General features: G+C 40.3%; 1 protein-coding gene across 1 annotated transcript in view; it reads right to left on the bottom strand.

The window, feature by feature from the left end:
* Positions 1 to 10,696: 10,696 nt before the first annotated feature.
* syn2b (synapsin IIb) overlaps positions 10,697 to 14,905 on the bottom strand; it is a gene marked incomplete at both ends in the record, with an annotated part of 105,188 nt that continues 100,979 nt past the window's right edge. Inside the window, 2 exons of the mRNA XM_080421365.1 lie at positions 10,697 to 10,850; positions 14,398 to 14,869. Of these exons, the coding sequence (XP_080277491.1) occupies positions 10,697 to 10,850; positions 14,398 to 14,869 (626 nt within the window). The remainder of the gene's footprint in view (positions 10,851 to 14,397; positions 14,870 to 14,905) is intronic.

Consider the following 14,905-nt stretch of genomic DNA (forward strand, 5'->3'; position numbering starts at 1 on the left):
TTTCACTCAGTAGGCTACTTGTCTTGATCTGCTCTTTCCCCCCCCTACACCAAACCTCTTAACCGAAAATAGCCAATCTACAATTAAGCTCAATTAGCTTGTAGCTCTGCTATTTTTGGGATAGGGATGCAAGGGTTCAAGTGGTTAATGTAAAAAAAAAAAAAATCATATCACACAGAGATTTGTTGGTAACTCTGAGGACCCCCTAGGGGTCCTGGACCCTAATGTTTTGGTCATTGTGGTCTTTATTGGCCAGATTGTTTGTTGGTTGGTTTGTTTGTTTGTTTGTTTGTTTGTTTGTTTGTTTGATTGATTGATTGATTGATTGATTGATTGATTTATCAGTCAGCCAGTCATTTTATCAACGTTAATTAACAAATTACACAACAAATAAATCATAAATAAAAGCTCTTAAATCCCATAACAACCACACAAACAGGAAAACATTAGATTTGTTGAAATAAAATGGTAAGAATCATACAATGTTCTTTATTCTATTTGTAATATTATGTGTAATGAAGCACCATTATAAATTAATAAGATAAAGTAGTATCTAAATTCAAATTCAAGTTTGAATTCTGTTCTGTTAATTGAAGTCCCTTTTATGGTATAACTTAGGCCCCCCCAAGGGAAGTAAAGGGCAAACAACATATATCTGAGTATTCACTTTATACTGCAGGCATACTGATCTAACTGATGGGAATCTGTTCCACTGAATAATAGTGCTTCTATCTGCAGTATTAGTGCATTTCTGAATGATTTGATAGAGCCACAAAAATGTACAGCATTAGTCAAAATGTATAGTATACATTATGTGAAAATGACTCAAGTGTAAACCATTGCGAAAGCATCACAGTAAAACATGGATGGACCATATTTAACTCAATATTTTTCAGAATGCAGTTTATCTCAACAGCATGGCTCATCATGCTTTCAGCCTTCTTGCCCATGCAGGGGTTCCCAAACTTTTCCATGCCAAGGACCCCCAATTAGTCATAGCCTCTGGCTACGGCCCTCTTGGGAAATGAATAAGTAAAGCAATCTAAATAAATAGAAAGGTTTAGCTGTGATTTTAAAGAACTGAGATTTGTAGTAGGCCTGCAGCTTTCTGCTAGTTTTTCTGGGGGGCGTCTAAGTTGCGATTTACCATTTGCATTTTCGCTAATAAATAAATAAATCAATTATAATAATTATGTTTATTTAAAATATATATATATTTTGACAATAATGACATGCCCCAAATATAGTGACACCAGGTTTAAAGTGATTAACACTCATCTTATGCATGAGTGGTAGAGCAAAATGTTCAAATTATTATCTATAGATATATGCAATTTTTGCATTTACAGTATGAGATTGGATGAATGAACAAACGAATGGATGAATGATTAAACATGATAGTGATGTTAATGATAAAATATATAGCGGTATTCCAAGTTTCATGTTCTATTTTGTTCTCCTGTCTATAATTTGCTGTGAATATATCATGTTGATCAATTGATTGATCGACATATCTCAATTTATTGTGAACAGATAACTGACTTTTTATTATTTGAATGCCTCTCTGACACATCACATGTTCACATATCTTAAAATGCTTCATTGGGAGGTCATTAACCATTTAAGCCTTATTGACCTGAGTCCCCTAGGCGTATAACTTGGTCCCCTCCTTTTTTCCTTCTAGCCTAAATCTCTTTCCCAAAAATTGCCGATCTATACAGGCTCACAAGCTTGAAATGAGTTCTGAGCTTGTAGATCTGATATTCTTGCTGAATGTCTATCTATTTTCCCCAAATTTCATATTATGACATGCCAAGGGATGCTAGGGCTCATGTGGTGGAAGAATCTGCATCTTTAAAATTTCAGAAAGAACTGGCACTGGAATGATGATAGTGATGCGCAAAACAGTAGGACAAAAATGTGAAATATTGGAAAATCACAGCAATCACTGCTGGTAAGAATCCCATGTGCTCAATAGAGCAGTGAAACTAAAGTAAAGTGAAGGTCGTTTTAGGCTGGTAGTTCTAGAGCTGTTGTATCATCAGGAATTACTTTGGTAAGCCGCACTCAAATCCTTTGTGCGCCTGCTGTAGTCAATTTAAACAATCATAATGCAGTGATAGCTGGAAAAGGCAAGAAACATGCATTTCTTTGGGGAATATGTGATCTACTTTGGTTTAACCACAAACAATAATTAAAATGAATAATTTCCTTTGACCTACATTGAAATATATTTTCTTCTGAGCAAATCTTGGCACACCTGAGCTTTCTGAAAGCCACTGAACTAGGCTATAGTTAACATAGGTCAACCCACAGGTCTATAGAGCCTTTTATCCGTTATGAATTGGTATACCATGATGGAGACTAGACAGTTGGCACACTTTACTTATATTTCCACACTTACTTACACACAGACAGACAGACAGACAGACCCACACACACACACACACACACACACACACACACACACACACACACACACACACACACACACACACACGCACGCGCAGACTAGACAGTTGGCACACTTTACTTATATTTCCACACTTACTTACACACAGACAGACAGACAGACAGACCCACACACACACACACACGCGCGCGCAAACACGCACACGCACACGCACGCATGCTTTTGACACTGTAGACCATCCGGTACTCTTGTCAAAACTCTCTTTCTTTAACTTTTCTACTGAGGCAGTCAGATGGTTTGATTCATATTTAACAAATAGGAAGCAAAGGGTTCGTATTGGTAACAAACAGTCAACATATCTTAACAGCAACATTGGAGTTCCTCAGGGATCAATACTGGGCCCTATCTTGTTCAGTTTGTATATTAATGATCTGCCTTCTGTCTGTCCATCTGTCTCCATACAAATGTATGCTGATGACACAGTTCTCTATATACATGCTGAAAACAAACAACTAGCAGCAGAAAAACTAACTGCAGCCATGGTCCATGTATCTGATTGGTTGAGGAACTCATGTTTACACCTGAATACAAACAAAACTGTTTGTATGTTTTTGTTCACGCAACTCCACAGACAATGTTTATCCTGACATTATCGTCAATGGAAACATTATTAAGGTAGTATCTGAATTTAAATATCTTGGAATCACACTAGACTCAAACTTGACATTTAAAAAACATATTAAAAATGTAGCCAACACAATCAAATTCAATCTGTCTAATTTCAGGCACATAAGACCATATCTAACAACAGACGCAGCCAAACTCTTCATGCATGCTATGATTTTCTCACACATCACATACTGCTTCACAACCTGGTCACAGACAAATCTAACAACTCTCAAACCCATAGAATCACTTTACAAACAGACATTAAAAACACTTGATCAAAAACCCAACCGTTACCACCATTGCTGTATAGTTCAAAAGTATAATTTATTTAATTTTGATGGCTTTAAACATTTTGCAGATGCTTGTCTCATTTATAAGGTTTTAAATGGGCTTGCACCTCCACCACTAAAACAGTTCATAGAGCGAAGAGCAAGTGGTGACAGAACAACAAGGGCAGCTACCAGAGGAGACTGTGAGGTACCATTCAGACAGAGTGTGTTTGGTAAAACAGTCTTCTCTGTTAGAGCCTCCCATCACTAGAACAGTCTTCCTACCGAAGTAAGAGAGACCACCAACTATCTAACTTTCAAATTCAACCTTAAAAGATGGCTTAAAGCTAACCAAATTTGTAATCATGAGTAAATTTCGGCTCCATTAATCACTGTCTTCTCATATTTTACTGTATTTGTTTTGTCTTCTGTACTATGTCTACTTGTTTTGTATTGTTGACGATGTCTCTTTTTGTATGGATAACTATACCACTTTTTTTAACAGCCTGCTCAGGGACTACAGATGAAAATTAGCCAACTCTGGCTAACTCTGGCTCATTTACATGGACGTGAATAACTGACATGTTGATCAATGTGCATTGTCCCTGTTAAATAAATAAATAAATAAACGCACGCACGCACGCACGCACGCACGCACGCACGCACGCACGCACGCACGCACGCACGCACGCACGCACGCACGCACGCACGCACGCACGCACGCACGCACGCACGCACAGACACACACACACACACACACACACACACACACACACACACACACACACACACACACACACACACACACACACACACACACACACACACACACACATTTAGACGTATACATACCAGAACACTACGCATAAGCTCTTTGTACTGAACTAAATGATGCCCTTGAGAGTTTTGCAGTAACAAATACAAACATGCAATAACTTCTCAGTGTTTACACAGTTGAGATGAGAATTCTCAGTGGTATTAGTTTGGGCGGACAGATCAGGGGTCTGGCATCCTAAAACGTTCATCACAAAATTGTGCTGTATCTTACAACACACGCATGACACAGTAATTATTTTAAAATGGACTCCTTTGCCAGTTTATGTTTTATATGGCTGGAACTTCCAGTGATAGAGTTGACTGGTCTATAGGCGAGCGGTTTACTGTAAGCTACACTCTTGTTGTTCAGTAAAGTTACAATAATACAACTAGACGTGGACAAGATGTCCTCATCAACACGATGCTCCAGAGGAGAATATTGCTTTGTTTTTCCTTCCAATTCCAAAAAACGAAAACTGTCATATTCATCAGTGGATTCACTCTTTAATAGATATTTTATCTGTCAAAGTCTCTGTTGCTATAGGATGAACCAGTTAGGCCAGGTTGGTGACACTTGCTATGCATCCCATGTCTATAATGCACTATAAATATACTTATAAGGCATAATAATCTGCTTATAACACTGTTTAATTATAGTTGGCCTATACAACTCATAAATAATCATAATGCTTCATAACAATAATCATAATCATAACATAACGCATTTTATAATTACTTATTAGTTCAAGTATAATAATATTTCATAATTGCTGGACCATAGTGTATGATAATTGCCATCGTTGTAATACATTAATGTTATATTGCATTAGTGTGATTATAAGTCACCATAAGTAAAGTAATGACATTCCTGTGTAGTCAGAATTTTTTCATAAATGTAATGCTATTTGTTTTACTTTACAGCACCCAATGACCACTTAGAGTGACTTATAATCACACTATAATGCATTATAACAGTCATTATCATGCATTATACAATTATTATTATAAATTAATATGGGAATTATAACAAAACTATGATCCTGGCCAAACAAAAAGTCTGTGACCGGTAGGCCTAATTATGAAGTTTTATGATATGAGATCGTTATCATTATAATGTATTGTGATTACCGTTATAAAGCATTATGAGTATTTATGAGTTCTTATAATTATATTATAATATATTATTATATATAATTATATATAAATGGGATGCATAGCAAGTATAACTTATTGGCACCTTAAATTGATGATGTAAACCTGTAATCAGGGGGAAAATGGTCCCCAAAAAAACAAAAACAAAAATAAGCTCCCTCATTTCATAATCAACATTTACACAGATGTGTTTCATAATATTTTTTGTTACTAACCAGATCCCTGGCACCATCAGGAGACTGTATTGTGTTCCAGCTGTATGCTTGCCCATCGACTTGAGCAAGGCACTTATCCCCAAATGATCCATAGGGAGGGGCATCATACTGAGGGTTCCTCTTCACTGCATGTAAAATGCACGTGGCTGTGGTGGGTATGCTGTGTATCTGAGTATATGAAATGAATATGAAATGACCAATTCAAATTATTAAATTAATAAAATGTCTAATAATGAGTGACTTAACTTAACTTAACTGAGATTGAATTTAACTTGACTTAACACTTTAAACCTGGCATCCCTATCTTGTACATGTCGTTAGCGAAAATGGTCCAAAGGGGTTTAAAATTGTCTATATAAATAGCAAAAATAGAACATCTAAAAGCTCCCAGTTGTCTACTTGTAGGTCAACTATTTTCACTATTCGTCGTATGAAGAATTATTGCTTGAGTCAAATGAACACTCAAGTGTAATTTTCACAAATAATTCTTCCGCTCCCACTCAGCTCCACACTTATCATCTCCTTACGATTAGCCTCCTGTGTACAGTATACATATATTATGGAATGTATGTGTCAGAGTCCAGCAGGTTGGGATGATCACCAAGTCAAACAAAGTTTGGCGAGTTCCGCTTGCTTCGGTGCATCAGCCGCCCACGCCGGGACCCTTATGAGCGGCGAGGGCCCAGGGCCCCCAGTCACAGCGGAGCCTGCCTAGTGAAGTTCCCACAGCCTTCCCCTGGCTGGCTGGACTCCACTCTGTTCCAAGAACACAGCAAATCCCCCTTTTTTCCCACTGTCACCATTTCCACGTACACTCTGATTGTGTACAGTGTGTGTGTGTGTGTGTGTGTGTGTGTGTGTGTGTGTGTGTGTGTGTGTGTGTGTGTGTGTGTGTGTGTGTGTGTGTGTGTGTGTGTGTGTGTGGTCAGTGTATTTGTGCGTTTCTGTTTTTCTGTGTGTTCTCTCCGAATAGCTCTGAGAGACACAGGTAGAGCAAGAGTGAAGTTCAGCTGCGTGTGTGTGCCAAGTCATGATTATAAGTCTTGGTGGTGGTGGTGATAGGATGTACACTTTTCACATAAGGAAGTTCTTGTACACAGTGACATGCAGAGATGCATAAGCCTAATATGTTTAGATGCACGCCAATGTCGACCTTGTGGTTAGATTTTCCGCCCCAAAGACTGGGAGGTTGCGGCTAATCCCTGGCTGAGTTACATCAAAGACTATAAAAATGGTACCCAATGCCTCTCTGACACTCAACACTCAAGTGTTGGATTGGAGTAGGTCCATGCGACATACTAGCGTCATGGCCAGGGGGTGTACTTGTACATCACACGGCCACGGCTCGGAAACTTTTGTACTTATGCCAATGCCATGCACCACAAAAGCTGTAGCTGCAGATCAGCTGTAGATCGGCTATTTTTCGATACATGACACAATGTGCAACCAAGTATAAATAAGGCAGTAGGTCTTCGTTTTGCACACAGAGGAGTGGATAGGGCATTTGGCTCAAAGCTTCATCAGATTCGCTCAACACATCGATCGAGTTCTTTTCCTGTTAGGCTCAGCCATCTGCATTACAGCCAAAAAGATTTGATTCCCTGAATGTTGTAAACAGTCATCCTTGCTGGTTAGTCACTCCTGCTTACCCCATCCCCAACCTTTAGTCCTTAAAATATTATGTCCAGAGTTACAATGGAAAACAGCTGTTATTTTATAAACAAAACAAAACATATAGTAGGTCAAATCATAATACAGTCGAGTCTTGCATGTCTCTGGTGTCTGGCTGGAACCAGCTAACTCCAAAATGTTCATTTTTCAGGAAATGAAAAAAAGTGGAGTTAGGAGGTTTTGTTCGTCATTGATAAGAACAGCTGAATGGACCTCCAAGCGCACAATGAGGTTGAAGGTCAAAAGGGGGTGGAGCCTGGAGTCAGCCAAACCAGCTAACTCCCTGGCTAAGTCGCTCCTTCGCTGGTTTAGCAGAAAATTTGAGGATCCAATGGAGTTAGTTGGTTTTGTCAAGAAGCTCTTTTTAATGCTTTTCATTGGTTCAATATTTTGTTTTACCAACACACAGACGTAAAGGGTGTTCAATGGCCCTGATTCATGGAACAAAATGCAAAAGCGTCAAAATGGAGTTAGCTGGTTCCTGCCAGACATCTACGACAGTTAAAGCCATATATATCTGTTGACTGTTTAGTCTCACCCAGCCTCACCACCACAAACAACTGTTCTCTTTTGAGGTTTTACTACTATTATGACATACAAATAAAATAAAACTATTCTACTCTTTAATATTATCAGCCTTAAAAATTTGATATTTGTCCCGAATTATAATAGTATTAGCCAGAGACCGTGCATGGGTTACATTCTACATGACTTATTACATGACTATTATTATAAGTAGTATCTAAAATAAGCCTAAATGAAAACAAGAATCATATCTTCTTCCAATCCACTTTTGCTCTCCAAAATGAGGCAACTTTTGGCCACGCCATTTGCACATCCAGCATGACTGGAAAAATAAATATGTACTCTTTATAAATGTATTAACAACTCTTCATCAGGTGCTGAAGACGTTTCTTTTCCACATAATTTACATATTGAGCTTTGAATAATACCCCACTGACACATTATCCATGTAAGTAAAATTATGTAGTTAATTTAAATTAAAGGTGTTGTAATGCTCTAGACTAGGCCATAGGGAAAGGAAATAGCGTACGTCCGCGCACGCACACACACACACACACACACACACACACACACACACACACACACACACACACACACACACACACACACACACACACACACACACACACACACACACACACACACACACACACACACACACACACACACACACACACACACAATGGCCAAGAGGTCTTAGTAGTACTACTATGCAATGCTTTGTTGTACACTGCCACCTTCTGACAACAAGTATTATAGCATCCTATTCTCACCTATGAGTGTCAGTGGGTCGACAATAAAAGTAGTTTAACATTTGTTAGTTTAAGGATTCACAGTATTTAACTATATTTAGACAATAGGAACTTAAATGTACAAAAGCAATAAAGCACCAACCCACACAATGGAACTCACTGTTGAATTAGTGGAATGATGGAACCACAACTTTATTGACTTCTATCTGTACAGAAAAAACATTGTCACTCACCGCGTCATGCAAAGCAGTATTGCGTTACAATTAAAAACACAATACAAACTGAACAATATATATTACCATAATTATGGAGCTTCAAAAAAATAAATCAATCAATCCATATTATTACAAAAAATAAACTCCTGAGATGACACACACATACATACAAATACAATACAATATGTTGTAAGTTACTTATAACATCTTATTGGTGATGGATAAGCTGGCAGGTTGATATACGGTCCTGTTACAATAAGTGCTAGAGACACTGATTCTTTTACACATATAGACCTGAAAGGCAACAACTTAGTTGAAGAGTGACCACTGACCAGCCAATGTATTTAGTGTGTTCCAGGTTGCCAAAGTTTACAGTCTTACTAAGTATTACAATAATTCCTGCATGTAATACAATAACACCTGGGCAAGTATTTGTGTCAAAAAACAACCAACTTCATATATAAATATGCTATCCAGCTTTTGACTGCACCAAAGGCAACCTGAAACACAGCTATTTAACAGGATCCCTAATGGAGGAAGTAAGAGTAAGGTACTTATAAGGGAGCATATAGAGGTACTGTATGGATGATACTATTTATTATATATATATAATATGAGTGACAGCGCTCAACAGTCAAGTCGAGGTGTTATTGCACCACTGTCTCAATGTCTTTTAATGAGGATAATCAATAAACCACACTACTGCTGATAGAGCTACACAGAGGTGAAACAAGAATCACCAGTCACAGCTACAAACACACGGGTCCAGTCACTATTTGAAAAGGATTCAGTTACTTAATCGGAATTGATTAAATGTTGCCTGGCACATCGGAACAAATCCAATTGTCCCCCAAAATGCAGCAAACAAATCCACCCAGTCTTGCTCTCGGAGTGGACTTAAACAAACACTCAAAGTAATTGAAAGTATTTCAAACAGCACCTGACCCTGGTCTGCACAGCTAAAACATATACCGGTAGCTGTGAATTTAAAAACAACAGCTTCACAATAAGGCTACAACATCTACTGAGAGACAGAGAGAGAGAGAGTGTGAAAGAGAGAGAGAGAGAGAGAGAGAGAGAGAGAGAGAGAGAGAGAGAGGCAACGTAGGGTAACTCAACATTGATAGAACTCCTTTCTGCTCCAGACATCACACTGAGCCACTTGGAGGAGCCATGCATAACAATTGAACACAGATGAACATACTACATATATCCACCTCACTCACACGGCAACAAACTGCAAGGCTTTCGGACAAAAGGGGGGCTACAATATGGCTCTGCGCTGAGCGCAGTAGTCAGTAGCTGAAGACCAGAGACATAAAGGTTGGATTTAGGCATGTTAATGTTTAACATGTACCGAGCAAAATCTGGGCAGTTCTGGCTCTCATAGTATTAAATATTATATTCTTTAAAATGTCTTTATAAATCCAACCATAGAATGAAAGAGTTATGTCACTGACAAAAGTCATCTTTTATTTTATTTTAAGTGTCTCTGGGTATTTTATTTTTCTGGCAGTACAATTTGGCTTATTTTCCTTTCTAAAGATATGTTATGATGATATACTAACTATAGAATATATGATAATATCTGTATTCTTATTATATTAGAATTGTCTAATCTTTCTAGTCATCTAGAAGGAAAAAAATAAAGTTCTATTTTATAGTTCTATTCTCTTCTATTCCAATGACGTAACTCCTTCAGTCCATTTCTCCAGCATGGACTCATTCTCTGTGCACCATTCTGTACTATCATGTTACTCATTATACTGTACTATATCATGCTCGTCATACTGTACTACATCATACTCATCAGGCCTCACTGATACTTACCCACTGAGAGAAGCTGGGGTGGAGGGGAGGGACTGTGACAGAGGGAATACAGTACAATTAACACACAAAGTTTAATCTCGGGCTGGTTCACATTAAATGTCAATCAAGTCACCACCGGCCAATCAATCGGAGGGCTGGGTGGGTGGAGATGACTACAGCTGGGCTGTGCCTAGTCGGAGAAGAGGCTGGCAAAGGACTTTCGTAGGTTTCGGATGGTTTCGACTTTGGCCTCTTCTTGGCCGTCAGCCGCCGAGACTGAGCTCCCACGGAAGAAAGGGGATTCGCTGATGGCATTGAAGGCATTGGTCAGGGACTGGGATTTACTGGGAAGGAAAGGAGAGGGAGGACAATGAAGAGAATACAGGGAGGTAGGAAAAAATAAGGACGAGGAATGGAGGGCGGGAAGGAAGGATGGTAGGAAGAAGGGAGGATGGAAGTTGTGAGGGATCAAAGAAGAAATGAATGATGGAGGAAGTAAAGGAAGGGAAGAAGGAGACAATGAAGGAAGGTGACAAGGAAGAAAGGAAGGAATGGAGGGAGGAATGATGGCAGGAAGGAGGGAGGAAGGTGTGAGTGAGAGAGGGAGGAAGGAAGGCATTGAGGAATGAGTGAAGGAGGAAGGAAAGACAAACAAGGACAATTCTCATAAAAGAGACAATGTCTAAGAAATAATAATTCTTAATAGCTCTACAATGCTTCTTTTGAATCATAACACACTAGTACTTGATACATAAAAGTTACTTCTACAAAGTTGTTTGTGTTACCTCCCTCCCTCTCTCTCTGCGGAAGCTTTGATCACCTACCTACTTTGATAAGAAGGTGGATGATATCAGAAGCTCTTTCTCCCATTTTCACACTAACTCACCAGCGAACTCCCCTATAGCCAGACATTTCATCAGTATTGGACATGACATTTGCACTATGAGGTTTCAAGGTATATAATCTGTTAATCCTTCAAAGAGAGGAGGGGACAGAGACTGATTACTTTTGCAAAGAGAGAGATCTTGGATCCACTTCCTGAATACTGAATTCCCAAAAGGTTTAAATGAAGAGTTGGTGTTAAATAGTTTTCTATGAATTAATCTGGTATTGTGGTTTATTGTGTTATATAACACTTAATGAGTTAAAGTTTTGTATTATTATAGATTTAATAATGAGACACAGCTGTGTAGTTTTTTAATTACCTAACTAAAATATGTCACTTCCGCCTGTATGTAAACACTAACACTGACGAAGGCCTGCGTGCCAAAACGCATATAATCCCCTCTTGACTGGGGTCCTCCAGGGGTCTGTACATGGCCCCCTCCTCTTCTCCCTCTACACTAGATCCCTTGGCTGTGCCATGTCCGCTATTACTGTTATGCTGATTACACAACTGTTTTGCTCCTGTCTGCCACATGGGCTGAACAGTGCATTGCTGGATGCCTGACATCTCACAGCGGATGTCTGCCCCACCACCTTACGTTTCTGCAGGATATTTCCAACACCCTAGTTGTTGTTCCAACTGCCAAGAACCTGGTAGTGGTCCTGGACAGTCAGCTGTCCTTCACGGCACACATTGCAGCAATCACTCAATCCTGTAGGTTTGCACAGTACAACATCGGGAAGATCAGACCCTTCCTCACCAAAAGGAGTTTGAGCCAGAGCTCAAACTATTCATAAATAAAATACCCATTCAGCAATTAAAGGAAACTAAGCTCCTGGGCATCACCCTTGACAACAAGCTGTCTTGGTCACAACATATAGATTCTGTTGTTAAGAAAATGGGCAGGTCATTAGCAGTGGTAAGGCGTTGCAGAGCATATTTTACACCTGATCTAATTAAACTGGTACTAAACACACTTGTTCTTTCACAGCTTGATTACTGCCAAATAATATGTTCGAATGCCACAAAGAAAGACATAAGCAAACTCCAATTAGTGCAGAACAAGGCAGTATGGCTTGCTCTACAATGTCCTTTCAGAACTAACCTCAACACCATGCACTTCCATTTAGAATGGCTAAAGGTTCAAGACAAAATGACTGCTGCACTGCTACTCTCAACATGGAAGGTTTTACAATCCAAAACCCCATCATTTCGGTACAGTCAGCTGAAACACAATTTAGAGTCATATACATATGCCACCAGACAGGCAACACAAGGCCGGTTTTCACTTGCCAAACACAAATTATTTAAAACGCACAGTAGAATACAGAAAAATTGAAACATGGAACTCTTTACCACTGTTAATGACCAAAGTGACACAGAAATCACGTTTCAAAAAGCTAGTAAAGAGATTTTTTTTTTTGTAGGATGTTCTAGATTGTTTTTAATGCTTTTTAATTAGTCTTATACAGTATGTGTTCTGAAGTTTAATGTATTTTTTTCTTTATGTTTTGTCTTTTTAAATGTATGTTTTAAATGTATGTAATGTTTTTATATGTGGACCCCAGGAAGACTAGCTGTGCTTTAGGGCACAGCTAATGGGGATCCGAATAAATACACAAATACACAAATGCCCAGCGACTTATCCAAGCATCAGTCATCTCCAGGTTTAACAATTACAGCTCCCTCATATGCCGGCATGCTCACTTAAACCCCTTCAGCTGATTCAGAATGCCAGAATGAGGTCTTCAACCTCCCACACGTTCCCTTCAGTGGCTTCCGGTTGCTCCCCCGCTTTCAATTAAAATCACTGGCGATTTACAAGGCAACCAAGGGCATGGCAACCCTTACCTAGAGCATGATCCACCCCGACACCCTTCCTCGCACACACTTCTGTTAACAGATCTGTTAACATTGGACGTCTTGTCCCTCCCTTTCGTATGACCCTGTTTATTGCTCACAAGCGTCCTAGACTCAGGCTGTCGAATGACACCCCCTCACACCTAATCCTCATTCCTTATATGACTTCTTGTTGCCTTTTTTTGTTTAGTTTTTTGTTACAGCAGACACATTTTTTCAGTAATAGTTAAAATGCATTTTGTATTACAGAATAATAACTGCATTATTGTCTGTGCCAGGCCTAAAGGCATGGCCGAGAATATGTTTTGCACCCCGTCTGTCCGTCCGTCAGTGTGTGATTGTGTGTCCGTCCGTCCGTCTGCGAACAGCTAATCTCCGGCGCTGTTGGCTTGATCACAGCGAAACTGTGCACACTGTACACACTCCCTGGATGCCAATTCAGAACCTCTGCCACACATTTTTTTACAATACTCCTACAGATTATGTCCAAACATCACGCAAATCTGTACAGTTTTTCTATCCACAAGTTTCCTAGGGCGTTGTGGGCATCATTTCCTGTCAATTTGATCAGGTAGGGGTGCATCCACACATGAGCTGCAAGTTGACGCTCGGAAGTCGGAAGTCCCATCCACTCCAATGTTATAGGAAAAACCGGAAGGACCGACTGAAAAGCATAACCGGGTTCCGGTCTTCATTGAGTAAGGGCCAGAAATGGCCGGAACTGGAACAAGGGCTTGCGACACTAGCGTCAACTTGCAGCTCATGTGTGGATGCACCCTGTCAGGGATCAAATCAACAGGAAGTGATGCCCACAACGCCCTAGGAAACTTGTGGATAGTCATTAAACGAAACAGGATTTTTAATATTCCATCCTGATTGGTTTGCAGGACTGCCTCAAATCATGAACACAGCATGCAATTTCCGTGAAATCTTGCATGCACATTTCACTAGGCAGAGGAACAAATGCCACTTGAAACTTTTCAAATCAGCCTCATGGTGGCGCTATAATGGTGGCGTCCGATTTTTCACATTCCAGCCTGATTCCGAACATTGCTGGCCCACACTAACCTACCTGACCTGGCGGAGAGCTGTGCTCCGAGGAGCACTTTTTCTATTTAACATTATGTTGATAATACTGCTCTTACTTCAGCAGAGGATGGGCCTTCGGCTGGTCCGTTGGCTGCTCTTCCTCAGGGGGCTGGCCCTCTTCTGGGACCTCTGTTTCTTCAGCAAAGACAGGCTCAGGGTCGGAGGCTGGAGCTGGGGAGTATGAGGCTGGTTTAGCCTGGGGAGACTGGACCATAGGTGGAGACTGAGGAGCTTGCACTGGGGACTGAACCTGTGCTGGGGCAGGGACAGGGGCAGAGGCTGGTTCATCAGCCTGGGCTGGGGCCGGTTCTGGGGCTGGGGTCTCAGGCTGAGGTTTAGGTATGGCCCTGGGTGGGGGTGGGGGGGTCTGAGGCTTTGGCTGGATAAGGGGCTTGGAATTTCTGCGCGCGGGAGGGATAGGTTTGGCAGGTAGGGTGGGTTTGGGAGGGAGCTCTTTGGGTTTACCCGGTGCAGGGGATGCAGATGGGGACACCTGAGGTTGGGGCTTGGGCTGCTCTGTCATGGGAGCTGGGGTTGATGTTGGAGAGGTTGGAGCAGGGGCTT

This window comes from Gymnoscopelus braueri (genome assembly GCF_963280865.1).
Source record: "Gymnoscopelus braueri genome assembly, chromosome: 3".
Taxonomy (NCBI): domain Eukaryota; kingdom Metazoa; phylum Chordata; class Actinopteri; order Myctophiformes; family Myctophidae; genus Gymnoscopelus; species Gymnoscopelus braueri.